Genomic DNA, 26,371 nt, shown 5'->3' with positions numbered 1-26,371 from the left:
AGAAATCTGTGAGCACTGCTGCCTCACAGCTCCAGGGACCTGGGTTCGATTCCCGGCTTGGGTCACTGTCTGTGCGGAGTCTGCACGTTCTCCCAGTGTCTGCGTGGGTTTCCTCCTGGTGCCCTGGTTTCCTCCCACAGTCCAAAAGACGTGCTGGTTAGGTGCATTGGCCATGTTACATTCTCCCTCAGTGTATCCAAACAGGAGCCAGAGTATGGTGACTAGGGGATTTTCACAGTGACTTCATTGCAGTGTTAATGTAAGCCTTACTTGTGACACTAATAAATAAACTGAAATTGAACGAAATAAACTAAAAAAAAACGTTTTCCTCGCTCCCAACATTCACTCACTTTTCCAGCCAGTTTATGTTGGCAAAATTGGGCTCAGTTGTGAAGACTTGTTTGGTTGAATAGCCGATCAAGATTGACCACCTAGACTCACATAGCCAATATTGAGCAGTTAGATGATGTACTGACCACAACTACATCCATACAAGAAAGTGTGTGATCGAATCAGTGATCGATAGAGGTGGGACTGTGGAATGAGTGATTGAGACATTCTTGCCGACGCCTCGCCTCAGTGAGTTGCCAGAGTCACCAAGCCTTTACTCATTTGCTTGCTCCCGTTCCCCTCCTCACTGGAGTTTAAACGGCAGTTAAATAACCCAGGCTTTAAGACCCGGAGGAGTCCTGAGTCAGGGGCAGGAGTTGGTGTACCATCTGGAGTGTGTTTTAATCAGACTTTTACTGGGGGAGCAGTTGGAAAGTTCCAACAAGCGGATCTGGTAAGAAAGATCAATGTATATATTACTAGAATTTAAAAGTGTGTGTGTGTGTGTGCGTGGCGAGCCAATCTGCCTTCAGCACACCCCCCAAATGTAGACCGGTCACTAACTCCTGTCCTCCTGTTTTGTACTTTTCCTGCACTCTTGCGATCACATCAAGCTCCGGCTGGAATCTCAAAGGCTTTCGTATAGGAACACGATATCTGTTTGTGAAATAAGTTAGAACCTCCAGGGAGCGGTACAGATTTACTGTAAATGAGGAGGGAGTGGGGGAAATCAGGGCAGTAGCGAGAGTGCGTTTTGTGTAAAACTTTTTTCTTTGTCCCAGTTAGAGACAAGGCAGGAATTACCCTGTGAGGTGGGAATTCTGGGCTCCAGTATGGTAGAGTCTGGTGTTCTCTCTAACTGCCCACCCAAAAACACTTCAGCCTGATTGATATAGATATTACTTTTGGTGAAGTGTAGCTTCCTAGTTAAATCAAACGCTTGGAAAAGCAAAATTAAGTGAAGAATGCTTGAAAAATAAAACGGCAAGTCAGAAGCCACAGTTCTTTGTTCTCTCTGGGAGCTGGAGCTGGAGGTGGGGGAGGTGTGTGTGTGTGTGTGTGGGGATGGGGAGAGGGTTGGAGGATACTCAATAATTACACCCAGATGTGTGCTCCAGCGACTGCAGATCTGCCAGAACACAGCAAGGCTCCTGCAGAGAAAGCTGAACCGTGAGGCTCCTCAGTGACACACAACTGGCTCGCTGCCCTGAAAGGGCTTGGAATCTCATCCAGGGATCTCCCACAGGATCGGCTCCATTTTACCAATGGAGATGTTGCTTCTAAATCATGCCCGGCACGTTTTGCCCCATCATGTTGTCAACAACCATCTTAACACCTCTTAACGTTGTAAAGATGTCCCAAAGTGCATCACAGGAGTTTTACTGTGCAGCACCTGACATTGGGTCACCTGAGGAGATATTGGGTTAAGTGACTAAAAGCTTGGTCAATGACCCACAGAATTCCTACTATTTAGGAAGAGGCCATCCAGCCCATACAGTCTGCACCGACCATCCAAAAAAAGCATCCCACCCAGGCCCTCTCTCCTCTGCCCTCTCCCCATCACCCCGTGTATTTACCATGGTTAATCCACATAACCCACATATCTTCGGACGCTAAGGGACAATTTAGCATAGCCAATCCACCAAATCTGCACAAGGGCAGCACAATGGTTAGTACTGCTGCCTCACAGATCCCGGGTTGAATTCTGGCCTCAGGTGACTGTCTGTACGGGGTTTGCATGTTCTCCCCATGTCAGTGTGGGTTTTTCCAGGTGTTCCGGTTTCCTCCCACAGTCCAAAGATGTGTGGGTTAGGTGGATTGGCCATGCTAAATTGCCCCTTAGTGTCAGAGGGACTAGCAGGGTAAATACATGGGGTTACAGTGATAGGGCCTAGGTGGAATTGTGATTGGTACAGACACTATGGGCCAAATGGCCTCCTGCACTGTAGGAATTCTATCTGATGATCTTTGGACACTAGGGGACAATTAGCATGGCCAATTCACATAACCTGCACATCTTTGGAGTGAGTTTCAAGAGCTATTTTACAGGAGAGTTTTAAGGAGGGAATTACGGAGCTTCGGGCAAAGGCAGCTTAAGGCACAGCTGCCAATGGTGGAGTGTGGGATGCACATGATATCAAAGATATGCACCCGTCTCCTAAACCTTACAGGAAGCTCACTGATCGTATCAAAACCAGATCCTAAACAGGGTAAATAACAACTTATTTAAGAAAGGATTCTTTTACGGGATGTGGACATCGCTAACTAGCCCAGCATTCATTGCCCATCCCTTACCGCTGTTGTGAACTGCTGCAGTCCATGTGGTGTAGGTATACCTGTAGCACTGTTAGAGAGTTTCAGGATTGGGATGGTGCCAGAGGAACTGAAGGGTTGCAATTGTTATAACATTGTTCAAAGCAGGAGCGAAGGATAAATCTAGCAATTACTGTCAGTTTAATGATGGTGGTGGACAAACTTTGGGACATAATATTCCAGGAGAAAATAAACAGAGACTTGACAAATGAACAAGTGAAGGAGAGCCAGCACAGATTTGTTCAGGGCAAAGCATGTCTCTCTTGGTTTAATTTGTTGATGAGGGTGTCAAGTTTTATAATGCTCTGCCTTTGGGGCACGAACAATGCTTTGTAATTACAAGTTAGACTTTGGGTGAGGACAGTGCAGCTGATGTTGTGTATATGGACTTATAAAATGTGTTTGATAAAATGTGTTTGACAATATTGGAGCCTGCAGGTTAAAAAAAAGGATAGATAGTATGGATATAAGATTGACTAAGGGATGGACAAGTAAGTTGTGGTGAATGGGTGTGTACCTGGCTGTTTTTCAGACTTGAGGAGATATCCTGTGGGACTCAGCAGGGTTCATTCCTAGAAACACTGCTGGTTTTGATATACATTAATGACTCAAATGTACACAGCACTATTTCGAAATTTACAAATGTCACTCAAGAACAAGGAGAATGGGTCTAAGCTGAACTGCTGCAGACTGAATGGGCCAAATGGCCTTCTTCTGTGCTGTACTACTTTATAATTCTTTGATAGCAAGTGGCTTACAGTACCAAGATGCTCTAATGCGGTGCGTTGTTGACTTCTGATATTGGGCGGCACAGTGGCACAGTGGTTAGCACTGCTGCCTCACTGCGCCAGGGACCTGGGTTCGATTCCCAGCTTGGATCACTGTCCATGCGGAGTCTGCATGTTCTACCCATGTCTGCATGGGTTTCCTCCCACAGCCTGAGAAACGTGCTGGTTAGGTGCGTTGTCCATGCTAAATTTTCCCTCTGTGTATGTGAACAGGTGCCGGCGTGTGGCGATTAGGGGATTTTCACAGTAACTTCATTGCAGTGTTAATGTAAACCTTCTTGTGATACCAACAAATAAACTTTAAACTCTCAGTATGAAGTAAAGTATATTTATTAGTCACAAGTAAGGCTTACATTAACACTGCAAAGAACTTACTGTGAAAGTCCTCTAGTCACCACACTCCAGTGCCAGTTTGGGTCAATGCACCTAACCAGCACATCTTTCAGATTGTGGGAAGAAACCCACGCAGACACAGGAAGAACATGCAAACTCCACACAGACAATGATCCAAGCCAGGAATTGAACCCAGGTCCCTGGCGCTGTGAGGCGGCAGTGCTAACCATTGTGCTATCGTGCCACCCATTGTGTGCAAGGCAGATGATTCTTCTGAAGCCACTGTGGCCCTTCTTTGCTGTGCAGCCTGGTGCAGCTTCCTTGTTGCCTGTGGCTGCTTCTGAGTGATCCCTCGTCCCTCCCCCTCTTCAGGAATCACTTTGAACTGTTAGCTTGCCCGAGGCAGCTGTATTCCTGGTTGACTTTGTGGTTCATTCCTTTGTAAAGTGCTCACTACATCATACTGAGGAAATAAAGCAGCTTTCTTTACTTCTGGGGAAACCGGATGCTAAGAAATTTGGCAACGCCTTGTCTTAGAGCTCTCAGTTAAAAGTACAAGGCCCATTCGTAAGAAAATGGTGGAATTTGATAACACAATTTGTTGGATTCTCTCCTCCAGAATCCCAAAGTTGGAAAGTATAAAGGTGTAAAGTTGCCTGTGGTCACCTCTACCTTGGCATAATCAAAGGTAGATTCTGATTCCTTCAGTCCCATATCCTTCCACCCTCACCAAAGTGGCTACTCCTCATGTGCGAGATCAGATAAGAGTGTCATAGGTTCATACAATGCAGAAGAGGTCCTTTGGCCCATCAAGTCTGGGATTGGCATTGGGATTTTTAGGGACTGTTACTGTTCAGCCAGATTTATTGGCCTTCACTCAACCCCCACATGTGGATTTTTCAGTAGAATCCTGGCAAGACACACACACTCACAGACACACACACACACGCTCACAGACACACACACACACACACTCACAGACACACACACACACACGCTCACAGACACACACACACACGCTCACAGACACACACACACACGCTCACAGACACACACACACACACTCACAGACACACACACACACAAGCTCACCGACACACACACACACACGCTCACAGACACACACACACACACGCTCACAGACACACACACACACACACGCTCACAGACACACACACACACACACGCTCACAGACACACACACAAGCTCACCGACATGCACTCACACTCTTGGTGCCCTGGCCGAGTTGACCTAACACAGTAAGAAGTCTCACAGCACCAAGTTAAAGTCAAACAGGTTTATTTGGTAGCAAAAACCACTAGCTTTCAGGGCGCTGCCCCTTCATCAGGTGAATGGGATTTCAGTCCACAAACAGGGCATATAAAGACACAAACTCAATTTACAAGATAATGGTTGGAATGCGAGTCTTTATAGGTAATCAAGTCTTAAAGGTACAGGCAATGTGAGTGGAGAGAGGGTTAAGCACAAGGTTAAAGAGATCGAGTTGCGCTAACACACAGCTCACTAATTATGTCTTGGATACTGGACATACCTGCGATTTCAGGGCACTGAAGAAGGTAGCCAATGCAGAAATCCAGACAGTGCGCATATGGCTGGAGAGGGAACCAAAACATACAACCTCTCCTCATAACTGGGATAGCCTGCTGGAGAAACAGAAACAACTGTGAGATTCCAGAAGAACCAATGCAATAAATAACCACAGCATGAATCCTCTTGACTTAAGAGTGTGAATACGACCAAATCACTAGAATATTGTGAATCTCTGAAGGTGCCAGATAAATTGACAATGTGCAATCTAAACTCATATAAACCTGCTGCTTGGATTGGCCAAGTTGGACATCAACTGGCCTGGGCAATGGGCGGTTGTCCAACCTGACTGTCCGCCCCTCTACCATGGCTACGCTCACAGCTGGAGTCACCTTGGCGAGGGAGCATGCGGTGTCCACCAACACGCTTCAGGCTTTCCATGACCAGTGGGCCGCACAGTGTGGGGTAGGTTAGGGTGCATCATCACCCTCCCTTTCAGGAATAACATTTTGATTAATTTACTAATACCCTTTTTGATGTTTTATTTTAGTTCCAGTGCCCCACCAGGGTCTGTCACCACTGTAATTTTTGTTGAATTTATTGATTATTGCTTTCTTAAAAATAGTATGTACCCTTAAACCCAGGAAGTAAGAAGTCTGAAGGTTACCTGGGTTCTGATTCTATTCATCAGTAACTTGCACTCAACATGTCACTTTGTTCAGTGGAGAAGACAGATGGACGCCCAGTGGAAAAGAACATTTCAAACCATGTGGATGGAGGAGAAAGGATTATAATAAGATTTTGAAAGCAGGGGTGAGGCCATAAGACATAGGAGCAGTATTAGGCCACTCGGCTCATCGAGCCTGCTCCACCATTCAATCATGGCTGATATTTTTCTCATCCCCATAATCTCTGATCCCCTTATTAGTCAAGAACCTATCCATCTCTGCCTTAAAGACACTCAATGACCCGGCCTCCACAGCCTTCTGCAGCAAAGAGTTCCACAAATAAGTTGGAGCAATTATGCAAAGGCATTCCTGAGAGGGAAGGGTTTGGTAGCCACCAATGCCAGGGCAGTGAAAATGGAGGATAGTGTGGATTAACTATGGGAATGAGGATAAGAATCATAGCATTCATTGGCCGAAGGAGGCCATTCGGCCCTTCAAGTCTGAACCGACAACAATTCCACCCAGACCCTATCTCCGTAACCCCACATATTTAGCCCACTAATCCCTCTAACCCATGCATCCCAGGATACTAAGGGGCAATTTAGTGTGGCCAATGCACCTAACTTGCACATTTTTGGAGTGTGGGAGGAAACCGGAGCACCCGGAGGAAACCCATGCAGATGTGGGTAGAACGTGCAAACTCCACACAGACAGTGACCCAAGCCGGGAATCAAAACCGGGTCCCTGGAAGTGTGAGATAGCAGTGTCAGAGTCATAGAGGTTTACAGCCTGGAAACAGGCTCTTTGGCCCAACTTGTCCATGCCACCCAGCTTTGAACCACTAAACTGGTTCTATCCACTGTGCCACCATGCTGCCCAAGGGGCTGAAAGTTTGCTCAGACAGAGCGGTTGAAGTTAGTTAGAGATGAATATACTGGGGTTGATTGGTAAGGTTGCAATGAGCCAGTAAAAACCAGTAAGAAATCAAGAGAGAAAATGCTGGATAATCTCAGGCAGCATCTGTAAGGAGAGAAAATGGGTTTCAGATTCCAGCATCCGCAGTAATTTGCTTTTAAAAACCAGTAAAACTTGGGCCAGCTGAAGGATAGGTCAGAACCTTGGCACCAGAGGAGAGAACTGGTGGGGGCAGAATATGGAGCGAGAATTGAAAATCCCAAATAGCTGCCTCAAAGATAGCTGCTGGGATTTTGTGCGAGGGCAGGGACAGGGACAACAGAAGGTCATTTAGACCCATCAGCCCAGAGGCAGTGTCTGCTGCATCTCGCACCTTTCTGTTCTTCCACAGCATCCTCCTTCCTCAGGAGTTTGTGTGCCTCTCTCTCTCTAGTTGTGTCCTGCCCCGTATGTACCCAGAAGAGGAGGTCAGGCTGCTGAGATTTCCTGTGGTTTCATGTGAAGACAGTACTCAAGAGTGCCCTGGGCCCTGGGTGAGGAAAATCCTCACCCCACCCAGCTCCAACCCACCCGGGGGTCCCAGATCCCCTTGCTGTTCAGAGACCTGTGCTGAGAAGTGCGTGGATATCAAGCCAGGGTTGAGTTGTGTTCCCTGATGGAAAGGCAGCAGGCACTGGCTGCCTACAGGGGCACTTGGGCAAGGAGTCAGTGCTTTCAGGCACTGTCAGGGTATCAGGGTGGAGGGGAGAGGTCTGGATCATGTATATGTTTATATTTCCTTGTGTATCACGTGTGAGTTTTGGATACACACCAGAGAACACAGAACACTTTTATTTTGCTACGGTAATCCAAATCCAAGATCTGCTTTCTTCCACAGGCCCTATTGTTGCAATATTTATCACCTTTTCCCTTAAATGTAAATATCAACAGCTCCATGTCACTATTGGAATCACAGAATGTTTATAGCAGAGAAAGATCACTTGGTTCACTGTGTGTGTGGTGGCTGATAAACAAACCATTCAGCCTATTCTTACTTTCCATCATTTGGTCCGAGTCCTGCAGGTGCCCAGGTGCAAACCCAGACACCTTTTATGTGAGTTGAAGATTTCTGCCTCTCCCAGCCTCCCAGGCAGTGCCTTCCAGACCCCCATAACCCTCTGGATGGAAATGTTTTTCCTCATCTCCCCTCCAATCATTCTACCAATCACTTTAAATCCATGCTCCCTGGTCACTGATCTCCCATTCCTTTCTGCAACAGCGCTGCATCCAGAATATTTCTCCTAAGCTCACTTCTTTTAGTGATATTTTTAAATTGGCCCCGGCTTGTCAATCATAGAATCCCTACAATGCAGAAAGAGGCCATTTGGCCCATCGAACCTGCACGGACAACAATCCCACCCAGGCCCTATTCCCATTACCCCATGTATTTACCCTAGCTAATCCCCCTGACACTAAGGGGCAATTTTAGCATGGCCAATCCACCTAACCTGCACATCTTTGGACTGTGGGAGGAAGTTGGAGCACCTGGAGCAAATCCACTCAGACACGGGAAGAACATACAAACTCCATACAGACAGTGATCCAAGGCTGAAATTGAACCCAGGTCCCTGGTGCTGTGAGACAGCAATGCTGACGATTGTGCCACTGTGCTGCCCTATGACCCACCAATCAGTAAAAGTAGCCCTTGCTTTGCTTATGCAGTTTGGGAGTATATAATGGTTATGCTTCTGGACTGGTGATCTAGAGATTTAGAGCAGTGATTCAGAGACACCCCAACATGGCAGCCGGAGAAACTAAATTCAGTTATTAAATCAGTTTTTATCCTGAATAAAAAGCTTGTCTTGGTAATAGTGACCTTGATACTGGCGGATTATTGTAAAAGAACTCATCTGGTTTGCTAAGGTCCTTAAGGGAAGGAAATCTGCCATCCTTACCTGGTCTGGTACTCACAGCAATGAGGTTAACTATTATCTGCGTTCTGGAATGACCTAACAAGCCGCTCAGTTAAAGCCGGCTTCTACCACCAAATACTATCATCAGAAGGACTGCAACGGTTGGGGAAAGTTGCTCACCAACACCTTATTGAGGACGTGTAAACCTGGGCAATAAATGCTACCTGTAGTATCTTAGGAAGGGTGGTGATGACCACCAAAGGGAGTAACACCAAAACAATTTATCAACTTTAACAACTATTTACAAAGACTGAGAAAGATGCTACCAATAGTTTTTGACTCCCAAGTCCCAGACTGCCAGCGCTCAACCCCAGGATTCATGAACTTTGGCGCAATTGGCAGAATGACCATCCAAATGTTTGCCCATTAAAGGGGCTTGCAACTCCAGTAGCCAGTGATGCCCACATCCTTTGATGAGTTAAAAAAAACCTAAATAAATTTAAACTCTGTTCTAAATTTCCTTATCCCCTTTTCAATGGGAGTAGTACCAATATCTCAAGTTGTTCCTGGTTTCCAAAGCCTCTTAACCCTGTTGAATCTACACATTGCACTTTCAATGGCTTTAATCTCCATGCTATTGTGCAGAACCTCTCACTGTGCCATAGCCACTGAATTGTGCAAACTTATCATTATCGTTGTCATCCTATTCCAAACTCCCAATTATAAAACTCAGAATGGGATGTGTCTTTCTTATGGATTTATCTACATGTGTTCAGGCTTTCAAGAAAACATGTACGTACAACTGTAATTACACTCCCAAAGTACTTTATTGTCTGTGAAGCACTTTGAGATGTCCTGTGATCAGGAAAAGTACCATAAACAAGGATGTATGTTTGCATACAAAAACAGAAAATGCTGGAAAATCTCAGCAGGTCTGACAGCATCTGTGGGGAGAGAATAGAGCCAAAGTTCCGAGTCTGGATGACCCCAGGTCAGACCTGCTGAGATTTTCCAACATCTGCAGTATTTTGAATCATAGAATCACAGAATCCGTACTGTGTGGAAGGAGGCCATTCAGCCCATCGAGTCTACACTGACCACAATCCCACCCAGGCCCCATCCCCACAACCCCGTATATTTACTTCGTTAATCCCCTGACTCTAGGGTCAATTTAGCATGGCCAATCAATCTAACCTGCATGTTTTTGCCTTTACATTAGGTACGCGTGCCTGAGTATGTGGATATACCTGGGTTCATTGTGTGCCGGTATCTTAACTACAACCGTTTGCACAAGTTGTATGAGTCCCGTTACTTGAAGCTGTGAAAAAGAATCATGTGGACGTGAAATATTAACTCTATTTCTCTCTCCACAGATGCTGCCAGACCTGCTGAGTTTTTCTGGCATTTCTGGGTTTTATTTCAGATTTCCAGCACCCGCAGTATTTTGGTATTATTATACAAGTCCTATTGTATCGACTTGCAGGAAACCCGCTGTTTTCCCTGCCCGTTCTAAAGACCTGGATAATTGAGTTCAGTGGCATGGGCCGCTTGATGCGAGAGGTTCTTGAGCACCGAGTATAACGGTTCCTCACTTTGCGACATCCTTCTCCCCTTCATTATTTCATTGAATTGTTTTTATTCTGTAATGAGTTCAGCCTCAGCCACTGTCCCCATCCAAAACCATAACATTCAACAATTAAGGTGGTAAAAAATAAGCTATGTGTTTGGGAAAACAAGTCCAACTTCTGTCTGGTGCTGTTCCACAGGGCATCATTGCACACATTTGTCAAATGGGATTTGAATCCTCCAAACTGGGGGAAGGAGGAACTTGAGTTTGAATTGTCGCCTGTAGGGTTGTTCTGCCTGGTGCAGAGTTCAGCAGATTGTTCATTGGTCTCTGTTGTTGTGTTTAAGCTTCAAACAGTGTGGGGGTGGGGAGAGCACTGGGAGCTGTTCTGTCTGATCTAATCTGAGGAACTCGCAGATATTTTCCTGCTAACGCCCCTCTATTTGTTCTCCCATGATAGTGTGCCTGGAATTCTAACAGCCCCACAAGTACATCTTGACTGCAGATATGGCTGCAAGAGCCGCCTGCCTCGTTCTCCTCTGTCTGCCCAGTGAGTACATAAACATGAAGTCAAAAATACTTCACTTCAATGAACTGCATTTCTGCTAAATGCATCTTCTCTCTTTCATCCTGGCCTCACCTTGCTGCTGATTCTAGGTTGGCAGTACAGTTGGCCTTAGATAGAGTCTTGGGGTTAGGTAATGTATAATCAAGTCAATTCTGATCTTGATTCAGTGACCACTGCTGCACGGTGTGTGTGGAAGGGTCTAGGGCCAGGATGGGAATGAGATCCATCATAACGTCTCCTTGATTGAATGGACACTCCTAGATTAGGCTCATTTTTGGGGGTGTGGGGAGCCAGGTACTGTCAGCTGTTGCATGGAACTGTACCCCAAGAAGGAGCCAACACACTCGGGAAGCAGGGAGAGAACAGTTACAAAAATGTCAAAGGAATGGTAATTTACCATATTGTGCATGACAGCCACATCCAATTACATTTTAGCTCTATCCCAATAGAAGCAACCAGAATAGTTTCCATTGTCTACTGTTCTTTGAATTGGAACTGCAAAGCAATATTCTAAAGTTCTCTTTGCTGTGCCCACATTTTCCTCTTGGGAGAAGACCTTTTGACGAAGGATGTGAAGCACAGGGTTGGACCTGCAATACTCAGACAAACAGTATATGACCAAGGTCTTCCCAATGGGTGGCATGGTGGCACAGTGGTTAGCACTGCTGCCTCACAGCACCAGGGATACCTGGGTTCAGTTCTTGGCTTGGGTCACTGTTTGTGTGGAGTTTGCACATTGTCCATAAGATATTGGAGCAGAATTAAGCCACTCAGTCCATCGAGTCTGCTCTGCCATTCAATCATGGCTGATATTTTTCTTATTCCTGTTCTCCTGCCTTTTCCCCATAACCCTGATTCCCTCATTAATCAAGAACCTATCTATCTCTGCCTTAAAGACACTCAATGACCCGGCCTCCACAGCTTTCTGTGGCAAAGAGTTCCACAGATTCACCACTCTCTGGCTGAAGAAATTCCTCCTCATCGCTGTTTTAATGGATTGTCCTTTTAGCCGGACGTTGTGCCCTCTGGTTCTAGTTTTTCCTACTAGTGGAAACATCCTCTCCACGTCTAACCTATCCAGGTTTTGCATTATCCTGTAAGTTTCAATAGGATCCCTCCTCTCATCCTTTTAAACTCTAACGAGTACAGACCCAGAGTCCTCAACCATTCCTCATACAACAAGCTCTTCATTCCAGGGATCATTCTTGTGAACCTCCTCTGGACCCTTTCCAAGGCCAGCATGTCCTTCCTTAGATATGGGGCCCAAAACTGCTCAGTACTCCAAATGGGGTCTGCCCAAATGGTATCTGCGAGGGTTTCCTCTAGGTGCTCCAGTTTCTTCCCACAGTCCAAAGACGTGTAGATTGGGTGGATTGGCGATGCTAAATTACCTATTAGTGTCCCAGGATACACATGTTAGGGGGACTAATGGGGTAAATACATGGAATTATGGGGTAAGCTTGAGTAAGAGTCAGTGCACATTCTCCCCATGTCTGCATGTGTTTCCTCTGAATGCCTCCCATTCTAAAGATGTGAAGGTTAGGTGGATGGCCATACTAAATTGCCCCTTAGTGTCCAAAGGTGTGTAGGTTTGGAGGGTTAGCAGCATAAATACATGGGGTTACGGGGATAGGGCCTGAGTAAGATGCTCTATTAGAAAGTTGGTACAGACTTGATGGGCTGATTGGCCTCTTTCTGCGCTATAGGATGTTATGATTCTAACTGGGGTAGGGGATTAAATTGGGGGAATAGCTCCATGTTGGTTGACACAAGAACGTTCCTGACACAAGATCAGGAGGAAGTTTCTGTGCAGTAATTTATTCTGCAGTGAGTTTTCTGGGTGTGTCTGCATCAGTGACACAGCAAACAGGAAAATCAGCCCCATTGCCTCGCACATGCTGCCTTTCCAGACTGTCATAAACTGAAGGGAGTACAAGCGTGCAGTGTGGACCCTATCAATACACGGGGAGGACTTTCTCTCCCAGTGAGAACTTAAAGATAAGAAGTGTAAAGGATCAAGGTGCAAAGTGCAGCGAACGCTAACTTGAGGAGTTGCAACAATGCAGAAGTAGGGTGGCAAGTTGACCCTAAGAGTGAGTTTTAACCTGTAGATGGTGGGAGGAAGGGAAAGGTAAAAAGATTAGGAAACACATAGCTTTGAGGTGCTGGGAAAATGTAAATTGGAACAGGACATGGTGAGATTACAACTCATTGAGAATGCAGCAAGGAGGAAGAGGCTGTATCCTCTCAGAATCCCTACAGTACAGAATGAGGCCACTCGTTCCATTAAGTTTGCATTGACCCTCTGAAAAAGCATCATACCCAGGCCCTATGCCCGTAACTCTGTCATTTACTGTGGCAAATCCACCTACCTGACATCTTTGGACACTACAAGGCAATTTAGCCTGGCCAATCCACCTTACCAGCACATCTTTGGACTATGGGAGGAAACTGGAGCACCCAGAGGAAACCCACCCAGACATGGAGAGAACATGCCCCTTCCACACAGACAGTCATTGAACCCGGGTCCCTGGTGCTGTGAGACAGCAGTGCTAACCAGTGTGCCGCCCTAGAATCAGGTATTCTAGTTTAGAGACAGGCATTCCAGTTCAGGGTGGGGTTTTCCAATTCCACTTCAGATATTCTAGTTTACAAGAGAGAAAAATGCCGAGCGGAAAACTGATCTTAAAAGGCATTAATAAAATAAAGAGAAAAGGGGAGATTGCAGAGTGTGGGGTAGGTCTTGAATTTGTGCAATCGTGTAAAATGAGTAATAGTAAATCTGGATCCTATTCTACATAGAAACTAGAAGCAGGAGTAGGCCATTCTGCCCTTCTACATCTCTCCTGACTTCTATTTCCATTGACTTCAGTGGAAGGCAAGATGTGAAAGAATGGTCGGCTATCAGAACGTGAGCTTTAACTTTGTTGAACAAGTGGGATAAATTGAATGTATAATTCCTGTGATCCCTGTCTCACTATTTGTTCATCTTTGCAGTGATGCTTCAGGGTCAGTATGATGATCTGCCAGACAGTCACCTGTATCCTCTCCAGCCACAGTACGCACAATATGAGACCCAGCTAGGTAAGGCGACGCTCACTTCTACCTGCAGATTCTAAATGCTGACTGAATCTGAATACTGTACGGGTCAGGATATTAGTGTCTTCATGAAGATACCGGGTTTCTACTGCATCCCTAGCCCTACATCTGAACAGCAGCGAGGAAATCCCCAACAGCTGTCCCTACAACATGGCTTCATGCCAGCTCCAGTCCCTCACCACCTCTGTAACTACTCTGTGCATCTCATTGTAACATCCTAAGGTGAAGGGTAGCATCAGGTACAAGCCTAACTCAGATTGGGTACAAATATCTACAGAACTGGCACAAAACCAGACTTTGAATAGATATGGATACTTCCACAACTGGCCTAGGGTGAGTAAGAAGTCTCACACAGGATTAGAGTCCAACAGGTTTATTTGGAATCACGAGTTTTCGGAGTGCTGCTCCTTCATCAGGTGAATGGACTGTTGGACTTTCACCTGGTGTTGAGAGACTTCTTACTGTGCCCAACCCAGTCTAACACTGGCATCTCCACCTCATGGCCTAGGATGGACCAGGCGTATATGTTTCCAAGCACTGGATAGATTGCACCTGGGTTTAACCCCTACATTAACCTCAATGTAAGGGCATGATTATTCTCGGTCCATTAAAAGGAACAGAAAACTTTTTCAATCAGGCAAAACCTCTTCTATGGTTAATAAGCTTACTCAAGTTCCTTAAGGTTTTTGAACTTCCCTGCAACCCATTCGCCAATTCTCAACTAACCAATTGTCTGATGGATGGCACTATCCAGATAGGTGCACTCCAGTCATTGCTGCTCAGTTGGACCTGGATCTGTAGCACTACTGGTCAGTGGGAAGACTAATCTCGGGAGACAGAAGCACCCAGTGTGGCTACCATGGTGTAGAATCTATTACACAGGGTGCTGTCTATTCTAAAATTATAGAATCCCTGTCATGCAGAAGGAGGCCATTCGGCCCATTGAGTCTGCACTGACTTTCTGACAGAGCATCTTGCCCAGCATCCCCCACCCTAACCCAAAAATTCACCATGGCCAATATCCAGCCAATTATACATTTTTGGAGTGTGGGAGGAAACCCACGCAGACATGGGGAGAACATGCAAACTCAACAGACAGTCATCCAAGGCCAGAATTGAACCCGGGTCCCTGATGCTGTGAGGCAGCAGTGCCATTGAGCTGCCAGAGCTGCTGCCTGTGCGTCAGAGGGGGTAGATTCACTGACAGGACCCTGGCAGATTTGGTGAAGGAGCCAATCACTCCATTTGAGCCTGCATTGCAGAGGAACCTTCCCTGATCCTGCTGCTCTATCCTGAAGCTACAAGAGCCACACCTGGCAGTTACTGCACATCCTCCGAGCTTGCAAGCACATCCCTTTTATCGGGCACATATTCTGGGCCTAGCCCTCACTGGAAAGGTAATACATTCAGAGCCACAGCCCTCTTGCTCCCCTGTGCTCTTTGGGCAGCACAGTAGCGCAGTGGTTAGTTCTGCTGCCTCACGGCATCAGGGAAGCAGGTTCAATTCCAGCCTTGGGTGCTCCAATTTCCTCCCACAGTCCAAAGATGTGCAGCTCAGGTGGATTAGCCATGCTAAATTGCACTTAGTGTCCCAAGGTATGTAGGTTAGGGGGATTAGTAGGGTAAACGTGTGAGGTTAAAGGGTAGGTCCTGGTGTGGGCCTCGGTAAGATACGCTTTTGGAAAGTCAGTGCACACTCGATGGGCCTAATGGCTTACTGTAGAGATTCTAACCAGTCAGTACATTCTCACCAATGCTATCTAACTGCACCAGGGTGAAAATGTATTTGGAGGTGTTGCAGGGAATAAAGGTGCAAATGGTACAGGAGGGCGAGTTGGAGAAGATTGGGTGATCTTTCAGTGCCCTATTGCCACCCTTCGCATCAACGTCCTCCTCCTCACCAGCACAGTAGCTGACCAGGATGTATTCCTCCTCATCGTCAGTGTTACCAACATCTCCCTCCCTATCTCACCATTGCTCTGTTGGATCTCCAGGTCATAGAGATTAACAGCATAGAAACAGGCCCTTCGGCCCAACTTGTCCATGCCACCCAGTTTTTACCACTAAGCTAGTCCCAATTGCCCGTATTTAGCCCATATCCCTCGCTATCAAACTTCCCATGTAACTGTCTAAATGCTTTTTAGGAGACAAAATTGTACCTACCTCTACTACTGCCTCTGGCAGCTCATTCCAGACACTCACCACCCTCTGAGTGAAACAATTGCCTCTCTGGATCCTTTTGTATTTCTCCCCTCTCACCTTAAACTATGCCCTCTAGTTTTAGACTCCCCGACCACTGGGAAAAGATGTTGACTATCTAGCTGATCTATGCCCGTCATTATTTTATAGACCTCTATAAGATCACTCCTAAGTCTCCTACGCTGCATGGGAAAAAAGTCCCAGTCTATCCAGCCTCTCCTTATACCTCAAACCAACAAGTCCCAGTAGCATCCCAGTAAACTTTTTCTGCACTCTTTCTAGTTTAATAATATCCTTTCTATAATTGGGTGACCAGAACTGTACACAATTGGAGGAAAATAAGGGTATACACGCTAAGAATGATTGTGTATTACTCCCTGGGAATTACAGTTACAGAAGAAGTGAAAGGGATGGAATGACCTACAGGGTTTCTGATCTCTCACTGTAACATTGGCAGAAACCCCTGGTGAAAATGGCCTTTTCTGTCACCTCTCTGGGAGTGGCACCAATGTTGTAACAGTAGATCACCTGCTGCAGGTTAAACAAACCTACAGGACACCCATCCATCCCTCACATCAATGTGTCAGTGTTTGAAACAAAACCAAGGCCACATAACAACCTGGCAATAATGACTCTTCTTTTCTCCTTCCTCAGGTGGAGAGGATTATAATCCAGATTTTGATTATACTGGTAAGGATTGATATTGTAATTTGATGAATATCAGACAGTCTCTCCTGAAATAAGACAGTGAACTTGGAATATTGTGTCGGTAAAATCATTCCCTATATATCTGACTTCCACACTCAGACCTCGGTGCCAGAGGTACGCTCCATAAATGTAGCGCATATAACAAATGATCTCTTTTCAAACACTTTCCTCAGCTGAATGTGGAAACTTATCATAGAATCATTCAATCCCTACAGTGCAGAAGGAGGCCATTCGGTCCATCGAGTCTGCACCAACCACAATCCCACCCAGGCCCTATCCCCAAAACCGTACATATTTACCCTACTAACCTCTCTAACAAACATATCCTGGGACACTAAGGGGCAATTTACCATGGCCAGTCAACCTAACCCACGTATCTTTGGACTGTGGGAGGAAATCGGAGCACCCGGAGGAAACCCACGCAGACATGGGGAGAATGTGTAAACTCTGCACAGACAGTGACGCAAGCCAGGATTTGAACCTGGGTCCCTGGATCTGTGAGGCAGCAGTGCTAACCACTGTGCTATCCCCGGTGGAATTGTCACCTTAGTGAATAAATGTTTTTCTCCTTCAATCTCTTCCTGGGTGTAGAAGGACAATGGCAGGAGCAGCACCAGGCATACCCAAAGAGGGGGTACCTACCTGGTGAAGATATGACACCGTGTGAATGTTGAATAGCAGAAGCAGTATTCTACAGACGGGGCTAAGTGATCCCACAACTAACAGATTGGAACAAAGCTCTGCAGCTTTGTCACAGCCAGTTCTGAATGGCGGTGAGCAATTAAACAACTCACAAGAAGAGGAGGATCCATGAACCTTCCCATCCACAAAGATCTCAGAGCCTAGTGAAAAAGACACAGCTGAAGTGTTTGCAAACATCTTCAGGCATTAAGTGCCGAGTGGACAATCCATCTCCGCATCCTCCTGAAATCTCCACCATCATAGAAGCAAGACTTCAGTCAATTTGATTCATTCCCCATGATATCGGGAAATGGCTGAGGGCACTGGATATTGCAAATCTATGGGCCCTGCCAACACTCAGTCTACAATGCTAAGGATTTGTGCTTCGGGGCTAGCTGAACATCTAGCCAAGCTCTTCCAATACAACCACAATACCAGCATCTACTCAACAATGTGGAAAAGTGCCCAGATATGTCCTGCATGCAAAATGGAGGACAAATTCAATCCAGCCGGTTACTAACCCTTACCAACCATTAGCAAACTGCTGAAAAATGTCAACAGCAGTTCACTCAAGTGGCACTTACTCAGCAATAAACCGCTCATTCAATGCTTAGTTTGGGTTCTGCCAAAATCCATTCATGTTTCATTACAGCCTTTACCCAAATAGGGAAAAAGAGCTGAATTCCAGAGGTTGAGCCACATTTCATCAATTGCAACAACAAGAAGCCCCAACAAAACTGAGAATTAGGAGAAATCCTTTCCGCTGCTTGGTGTCACACATGGCATAAAGGAAAATGGCTGTGGTGGTTGGAGGCCACTCACCTTGGCTTCAGGACATTTCTGCAGGAGTCCTTCAGGGTAGTGTCCTAAACCCAGCCATCTTCTTCGGCCTCATTGGTTACCCCGACTTGCTTTTCCTCTTGCAGTGAGACTTTAACAACATTCAGACTTGGGCTGATAAATGGCAAGTAATATTAGGGCCACACAAAGTGCCAGACAGTGTCCGTCTCTGACAAGACAGAATCCAGTCATCTCCCCTTGTCATTCATTACTGAATCCTCAGCTTTTTACCATTTATATAGATGATCTGGAGGAGGGAACCGAGTGTAGGGTGTCGAAATTTGCTGATGACACCAAGATTGGGGGAACGGCAAATTGTGCGGAGGGTGTGGAGAGTCTACAGAAGGATCTAGATAGGCTGGGCAAATGGGCCAGGAAATGGCAAATGGAATTTAATGTTGGCAAGTGTGAGGTGGTCCACTTTGGTAGGAAGAATGGTAGGAAGGATTATTACTTACGGGGCGAAAAACTGCAGCAGGCGACGGTGCAGAGGGACCTTGGGGTCCTTGTGCAGGAGTCGCAAAAACCCAGCTTGCAGGTGCAGCAGGTGGTCAGGAAGGCGAATGGGATGCTGGCCTTCATAGCGAGGGGGATTGAATATAAAAGTAGGGAGGTCTTGCTGCAGCTGTATAGGGCATTGGTGAGGCCGCAGCTGGAGTACTGTGTGCAGTTTTGGGCGCCGCACCTGCGCAAAGATATTTTGGCCTTGGAGGGAGTGCAGAGGAGGTCTACTAGGCTGATACCGGAGTTGAGGGGGTTGAGCTATGAGGAGAGGCTGAATAAACTGGGCTTGTACTCGTTAGAGTTTAGAAGAATGAGGGGAGATCTCATTGAGACGTATAAGATGATGAATGGGATGGACAGGATAGAGGTGGAGAGACTCTTCCCGCTCAAAAAAGACAGTAGGGACTAGGGGGCACAGCCTCAAGATAAAAGGGGGGCGGTTTAGAACGGAGTTGAGGAGGAACTTCTTCATTCAAAGGGTGGTGAATCTCTGGAATTCTCTGCCCGTTGAAGTGGTGGAGGCTGCCTCGCTAAATATTTTTAAGACGCGGGTTGATGGGTTTTTGATAAGAGAGGGGATTAAGGGTTATGGGGAGAGGGCGGGAAAGTGGAACTGAGCCACGACAGATCAGCCATGATCTTATTGAATGGCGGGGCAGGCTCGAAGGGCTAGATGGCCTACTCCTGCTCCTATTTCTTATGTTCTTATGTTCTTAAGTAATTCCCCACCACCAACATCCTGGGGTAGCGACCATCATTTACCAGAAATTTAACTGGACCATCCACATAAATATTAAACCTACAATAGCAATTAGAGGCTGGGAATTCTGCAGTGAGTAAACTCACTATTTAACTCCCAAAAACCTGTTCACCATTGACAAGACATTAGTCAGGAGTATGATGGAATACTCCCCACTTGCTTGGATGGGTGCAGTTCCTTCACAACTCAAGCTTGACACCATCCAGCACAAAGCACCCCACTTGACTGACACCCCAACTACAACCTTAAACATTCACTCCTTCCACCACTGGCACAGAGTGGCAGCAGTGTGTGCCATCTACAAGATGCATTGCAGCAACTCACGTTCAACAGTACCTTGCAAACCCATGCCCTCTACCATCTAGAGGGATAGGAGCAGCAGACACTTAGGAACATCACCACCTGGAAGTTCCCCTCCAAGTCAGACACCATCTTGCCTTGGAACTTCATCGTAGGTGGGTCACAATTGTGGACTTCCCTCCCTAAATCAATTTAGGCGTACCAACACCAGGTGGACTGCAGAATTCCAATAAGGCGGTTCACCACCACCAAGGGCAATTAGGGATGGGCAATCAATACTGGTCTTGCCAATAATCCCCACATCAATGAATGAATTAAAAATAAAACCTCTTGAAGGTGCTGGGCTCAAATCCAGACACATCCATACTTTGTTACTTGTGAGATAAGGAATTACTAGGACTATTTCAGCTCCCTGTGCTCCAGTAAAAAATGGTACATTCCGGTCCCCGCTGAGTACACATCAGATAACACAAGGCAAAGAAATTAAGTGAAATTTTCAGAAACAAGGTCCAATTTTCATACCTGTTTCCATGGCGACAAATCACTGCAGCTGACTTTCAGCAGGCACGGTGGAAAACTTCTCAAAGATGTTTTTCACAATTTGGTTGGAAATCTGCGGGAGTGCGGCGGGGGGGGGATAGGGGTGGAGGGGGTGTGAGAGCGGGGCAGTGGGAAGGGAGACTGAGACGTGGGAATATTAAATAGGGAAAAGCAGGGTTGGCCGTTGAGGTAAAGAAAGCTATGAGGTAGGGTAGTTACATCTGAGACAAGACCTCTGGAGGTCATTGGCAGGAAGATGGGTCGGGACTGGGGTCGTCCATGGAAGGAGGGTCGGTCAGTTTGGTCGAGAGCTGGAGGGGGAAATGAGAACGAAGGGAACTTTCTCGGGGAGCTGGGTAGGTGCCAGCAGATATAAGCGTGGTGCAATTGGGTCCAGCTGTTCCTCGGTGTGTATTTCTCTTTTGTTAATGGCTGTGGTATGGTGCGAGCCACATCTGGACAGCATCCCAGTTGTTTACACTATTGTCAAGCATTGCCCGGAGGGAATCCTGTGGAAACGAGCATGGAGCCTGCGCACAGACAGTGTCATGGAAAATTAGCATTAACAATCTCGCCCACAAGCTCTGGCCTGCTCATTGTGTGCCAATGGAGTAGATTCCTGATAGCCTCTCCACTCACCCCCACTCTGCCAACCCCACCCTATTTCTGTCCTAATGGAATTTCAAAAACGTGGATTGTATTGTGTCTTTCACAATCTCAGGATGGGGTACTTTTTGAAGTGTAGTCACTCGAGTGATGTACGGTTTTCTTCACGCCACAGTCCAGTCGAAAAGTGGGGATAAAATTTAATGAGCCAAGCCTAGATTCTAATCACAGAAGCAGAGTGAAACCTGAATTAGTTTCTCAACAACAGCAACTGAAGCTGGAAGCATCAAATGAACCCACCACCACTACCATCTAGAAGGACAAGGGTAGCAGATACCTGGGAATACCACCACCTGGAGTTTCTCTTCCAAGTCACTCACCATCCTGACTTGGAAATATATCATGATGTGGAGATGCTGGTGTTGGATTGAAGTAAACACAGTATGAAACCTCACAACACCAGGTTAAGAGCCAACAGGTTTACTTGTAGCAAACGCCACTAGCTTTCAGAACTGGCTGTTCCTTCATCAGGTGAGTGGGAGTTCTGATCACAAACAGCACATAGAAAGACACAAACTCAATTTACATGAATAATGATTGGAATGTGAGTCTTTACAACTAATCAAATCTTAAAGGTACAGATAATGTGAGTGGAGAGAGCATTCAGCACAGGTTAAGATGTGTATTGTTTCCACACAGGAAAATTAGTGAGATTTTGCAAGTCCAGGCAAGTTGTGGGGGTCACAGATAATATGACATGAACCCAAGATCCCGATTGAGACCGTCCTCACATGTGTGGAACTTGGCTATCAGTCTCTGCTCAGCGACTCTGCGCTGTCTTGTGTCATGAAGGCTGCCTTGGAGAATGCTTACCCAAAGATCAGAGGCCAAATGCCCGTGACTGCTGAAGTGTTCACCAATAGGAAGAGAACAGTCTTGCCTGGTGATTGTCGAGTGGTGTTCATTCATCCGTTGTTGTAGCATCTGCATGGTCTCCCCAATGTACCATGCCTCGGGACATCCTTTCCTGCAGCGTACCAGGTAGACAATGTTAGCCCAGTTGCAAGAATATGTACCGTGTACCTGGTGGATGGTGTTCTCACATGAAGGTGGCCTCAGCTGGGATCTTGGGTTCATGTCACACTATTTGTAACCCCCCACAACTTGCCTGGACTTGCAAAATCTCACTAATTTTTCTGTCTGGAAACAATATACATCTCTTTAACCTGTGCTTAATGCTCTCTCCACTCAAATTGTCTGTACTTTTAAGACTTGATTAACTGTAAAGACTCACATTCCAATCATTATTCATATATATTGAGTTTGTGTCTTTATATCCCCTGTTTATGATCAGAACTCCCACCCACCTGACGAAGGAACAGCCAGTTCCGAAATCTAGTGGCATTTGCTACAAATAAACCTGTTGGACTTTAACCTGGTGTTGTGACATTTCTTACTTGGAAACATATCCTTCACAGTCGCTGGGTCAAAACCCTGGAATTCCCTCCCTAACAGCACTGTGGGTGCACCTACACCCCATGGACTGCACCTTCTCAAGAGCAGTTGAGGATGGACGATAAATGCTAGTCATAAAGAATTTGAGCAAGACAATGGAGGCTAACAGCATAATGGGAGTACTGAGACCAGTGGCACTGTAGCGGTTCAAGAAGGCAGCTCACCACCACCACCTTAGAGGCAATTGGGGATGGGCAATAAACCCTGGCCTGGCCAGCAACACTCACATCCCATAAATTAGTGTACAAAAATCAGTCAACATGTTTGGCAAAGGGTGCAAGAAGATTGCCTTGAGAAAGTTCGATATGATAAATAAAAATCACAAATAGCATACATCTAGGTTTGCACAACTTGCATTGGTGCAGTTTCTTTAAAGTTGTGAAACATTGCATACTGTGTATTCAGACGTAAATTAGCAAAGAACCAAAGGGATATTAGGACAGGTAACCAACGATTGGATTGAAGAAGTAGGAGGATCATAACGGAAATGAGAGAGGTGGAAAAATTTGGGAAAGGGCCTAGATAGCTAAAGGCTCTGAAACCAATAGCAAGACAGAGACAACATTGTGGCATAGTGGTTAGCACTGCTGCCTTTATAGCGCCATGGATTCAATTCTGACCTTGGGTCACTGACTATGGAGTCTGCACGTTCTCTCCATTTCTGCATGGGTTTCCTCTGGGTGTTCCGGTTTCCTCTCACTGTCCAAAGATGTGCGGGCTAGGTGGAATGACCTTGATAAATTGCCCGTTAGTGTCCCAAAATATATATGTTAGAGGGATTAGCAAGGGAAATGTGGGGTAAGCATTGTTGCGGACTTGATGGGATGAATGGCCTCCTTCTGCACTGTAGGAATTCTAAGAGGAAACCACGGGTACCTAAGAGGCAAGGTCTGAAGGGATGCAGAGTTTGCAGAGAGGTGTAGGGCTGGAGGAGATAGGAAGCCATGATGCTGGAGTTGGACTGGGGTGGGCACAGCAAGAAGTCTAAAACACCAGGTGAAAGACTAACAGGTTTATTTAGAATCATGAGCTCTCGGAGTGCTGCACCTTCATTAGGTGAAGGAGATAGGAGGGAATAAGGATAGGATGGGATTGCAGGACAAGGATGAGGTTTCTAAATGTGAGGTGCTGGTGGACTAGTATCCAATGGCTGTGTGCTGAGGAGCAATGAGTGAATTTGATACAAGTTGGGCTATTTTCATCAAAATACCCTTAATTTAACAATCACTTTGCTGCACCTTCAATGCCCGGGAGTTCTCTATTTATGCAATTAATTGGTGGTCATTTGGATGTAGCTAAATATTTTTCCTTTTTTTAAATAGGTACAAATTTTGAAACAGAACCAACAGAGCCAGGTCCCCTCGGTGAGTAACGAAATGATTAAATCTTCAGTGCCATTCAGCTTTAAGGAACTCTTGAATCTTTGTTACTTGTTTATCATCGTACATTGAGTAGCATTGCTCCTTCCCTCACCTTTCCTTGTGGACACAGTTCACAGTTACACTTCTCTGAACATGGATAACTGTGCAATATATATATATATAATTACTGCATAGAAACTTATAACATTCTATCTCGATTAGAGAGGGTGGATTCAGAAAAAATGTTCTTGATGCTTGGGTAGCCTAGAACTAGGGGGTCGTAGTTTGAGGATAAGGGGTAAACCATTTCGAACTAAGGTGAGAACTTTCTTCACCCGGAGAGTGATGAACATGTGGAACTCACTACCACAGAAATTGGTTGAGGCTAAAACATTGTGTGATTTCAAGAAGGAATGAGATATTGCTCTTGGGGCTAAAGAAACCAAGGGATATGGAGAGAAGCGGGGGATCAGGCTATTTGATTTGATGGTCGGCCATGGTCGCAATGAATGGTGGAGCAGGCTGGAAGGGCCGAATGGCCTCCTTCTGCATCTATTTTCTATGTTTCTTTGTAACAATACTGAAAACAATTCTGAGAAGGTTTCCTCTGTTTGACATGTGCAGGGGGTTGATCTTTGACCAAAGGAGATGGAGCATAAATATTGGGAAATGTTGCTACAACCACACACTCAATCCAGAATTTTATGTTGTTTGGGTGGGTGCACATCCTCCATGAAAACACTTGAAATAGAGTCGTAGAGTCGTAGAAGTTTACAGCATGAAAACTGGAAACTTGGGCCCAACTAGTCCATGCTGCCCTTTTTTATAAAATCCCTAGACTAATCCCAATTGCCCGCATTTGGTCCATATCCCTTTATACCCAACGTACCCATGTAACTATCTAAATGCTATTTAAAAGATAAAATTGTACTTGCCTTTACTACTACCTCTGGCAGCTTGTTCCAGACGCTCACCACCCTTTGTGTGAAAAAAATTGCCCCTCTTGCCTTAAACCTATGCCCTCTAATTCCATATGAATAGATATTGGCCATACGTTATGTTTCAGTCAGGGCCTCCTCCCCGACAACACTCAGCCTTTCACAGAGTGCGTTTCATGAACCACTGTGAAATTGTGCTCCGAGGCAGACCATGGCCAGGAATATGTTTCACACCAGCTTCCAGACCCGCCGTGTGCGCTGCCAGGCCCGCCGTGTGCGCTGCCAGGCCCGCCATGTGCGCTTCCAGACCCGCCGTGTGCGCTGCCAGACCCGCCGTGTGCGCTGCCAGACCCGCCGTGTGCGCTGCCAGACCCGCCGTGTGTGCTGCCAGGCCCGCCGTGTGCACTTCCAGACCTGCCGTGTGCGCTGCCAGACCCGCCGTGTGCGCTGCCAATGGTGAAACGTTCAGGCCCCAGAATATCGAGCACAATTTTCACTGAAGGAGGAGTGTCCTTGCATTGGAAGCCATTAAGAAAAGTTTCACGAGGCTGATTCCTGGGATGAAGGATTGTCTTATGAGAAATGATTGAACAGCCTGGAGCCTACACTCATTGGAGTTTAGCAGAATGCGGGATTTACCTGCATTCGGTGGGAAAAGTGGCGCTGTGCCGATGGCTTTCCCCACTGTGTTGTTGAAAACGTAGAAAAATGGACTTCAAAGGGGTGGCACCCATAGTGTCACACCAGCAAAGTGGGCTCTGATTCTCCCCGCCCTGCCAGCAACTCAGTTTTATCAAGATTGGGCTGCTTTTATAAAGGCCACCCCAGTGCACAAATGTTCACTCGCGACCCCCTCAATATCCCCTTGGCACAGTAGTGCCAGGGGGCAGTGTCTGGACAATTACCAGGCAGTACATGGGTACTACCTGTTTATGACCTTTACTCACCCTGAGTGAGGCACTCACCTAAACTCCTCTGGGTGATCTTCATGCCAGGTGCATGCTGGAGGAGATCAGGCATAATTCAGACCTATCCTCACACTAATGTGAATGGATTTTCTTGCATGGGGCAGTGAAGGTTGGGGGCGGGGCGGTGGTCATTAAATAGGCTGAATAAGGAAGCCAATTAAGTCTAGGAAGGAAAAAGAGGCTAAATGAGATAGAGGAGGCTAGGACTCTGGGAATACAGAGTCTTGAAAGATAACAGTACAATGTTGATAAAATCGTAATGATTGCAAACAGTGTATTGAGATTCATTTCTGAAAGAATTGATTCCAAAAGTTAGGAACTAATGTTAGATTTATATAGACCCTTGTCTATACCACATGTGGCATAGTGTAGTTGTGCCCACCACAATTACAAAAAGGGCATTAAAGCATCGGAGAAAGCATGGAATAG

General features: G+C 46.2%; 1 protein-coding gene across 1 annotated transcript in view; it reads left to right on the top strand.

Annotated features, from left to right (window-relative positions):
• The first annotated feature begins 647 nt into the window (after positions 1–647).
• The window catches only part of mfap2 (microfibril associated protein 2), a 46,723-nt gene continuing 20,999 nt past the window's right edge, over positions 648–26,371 (top strand). The window contains exons 1-5 of the mRNA XM_080215014.1: positions 648–784; positions 10,816–10,905; positions 13,921–14,007; positions 16,876–16,911; positions 23,998–24,039. Coding sequence (XP_080071140.1) covers positions 10,863–10,905; positions 13,921–14,007; positions 16,876–16,911; positions 23,998–24,039 — 208 coding nt within the window. The 5' untranslated portion in view covers positions 648–784; positions 10,816–10,862. The remainder of the gene's footprint in view (positions 785–10,815; positions 10,906–13,920; positions 14,008–16,875; positions 16,912–23,997; positions 24,040–26,371) is intronic.

This window comes from Carcharhinus amblyrhynchos, chromosome 30 (genome assembly GCF_965287045.1).
Source record: "Carcharhinus amblyrhynchos chromosome 30, sCarAmb.v2.hapA, whole genome shotgun sequence".
NCBI classification, from domain to species: domain Eukaryota; kingdom Metazoa; phylum Chordata; class Chondrichthyes; order Carcharhiniformes; family Carcharhinidae; genus Carcharhinus; species Carcharhinus amblyrhynchos.
This window is presented reverse-complemented; position numbering and strand designations above follow the sequence as displayed.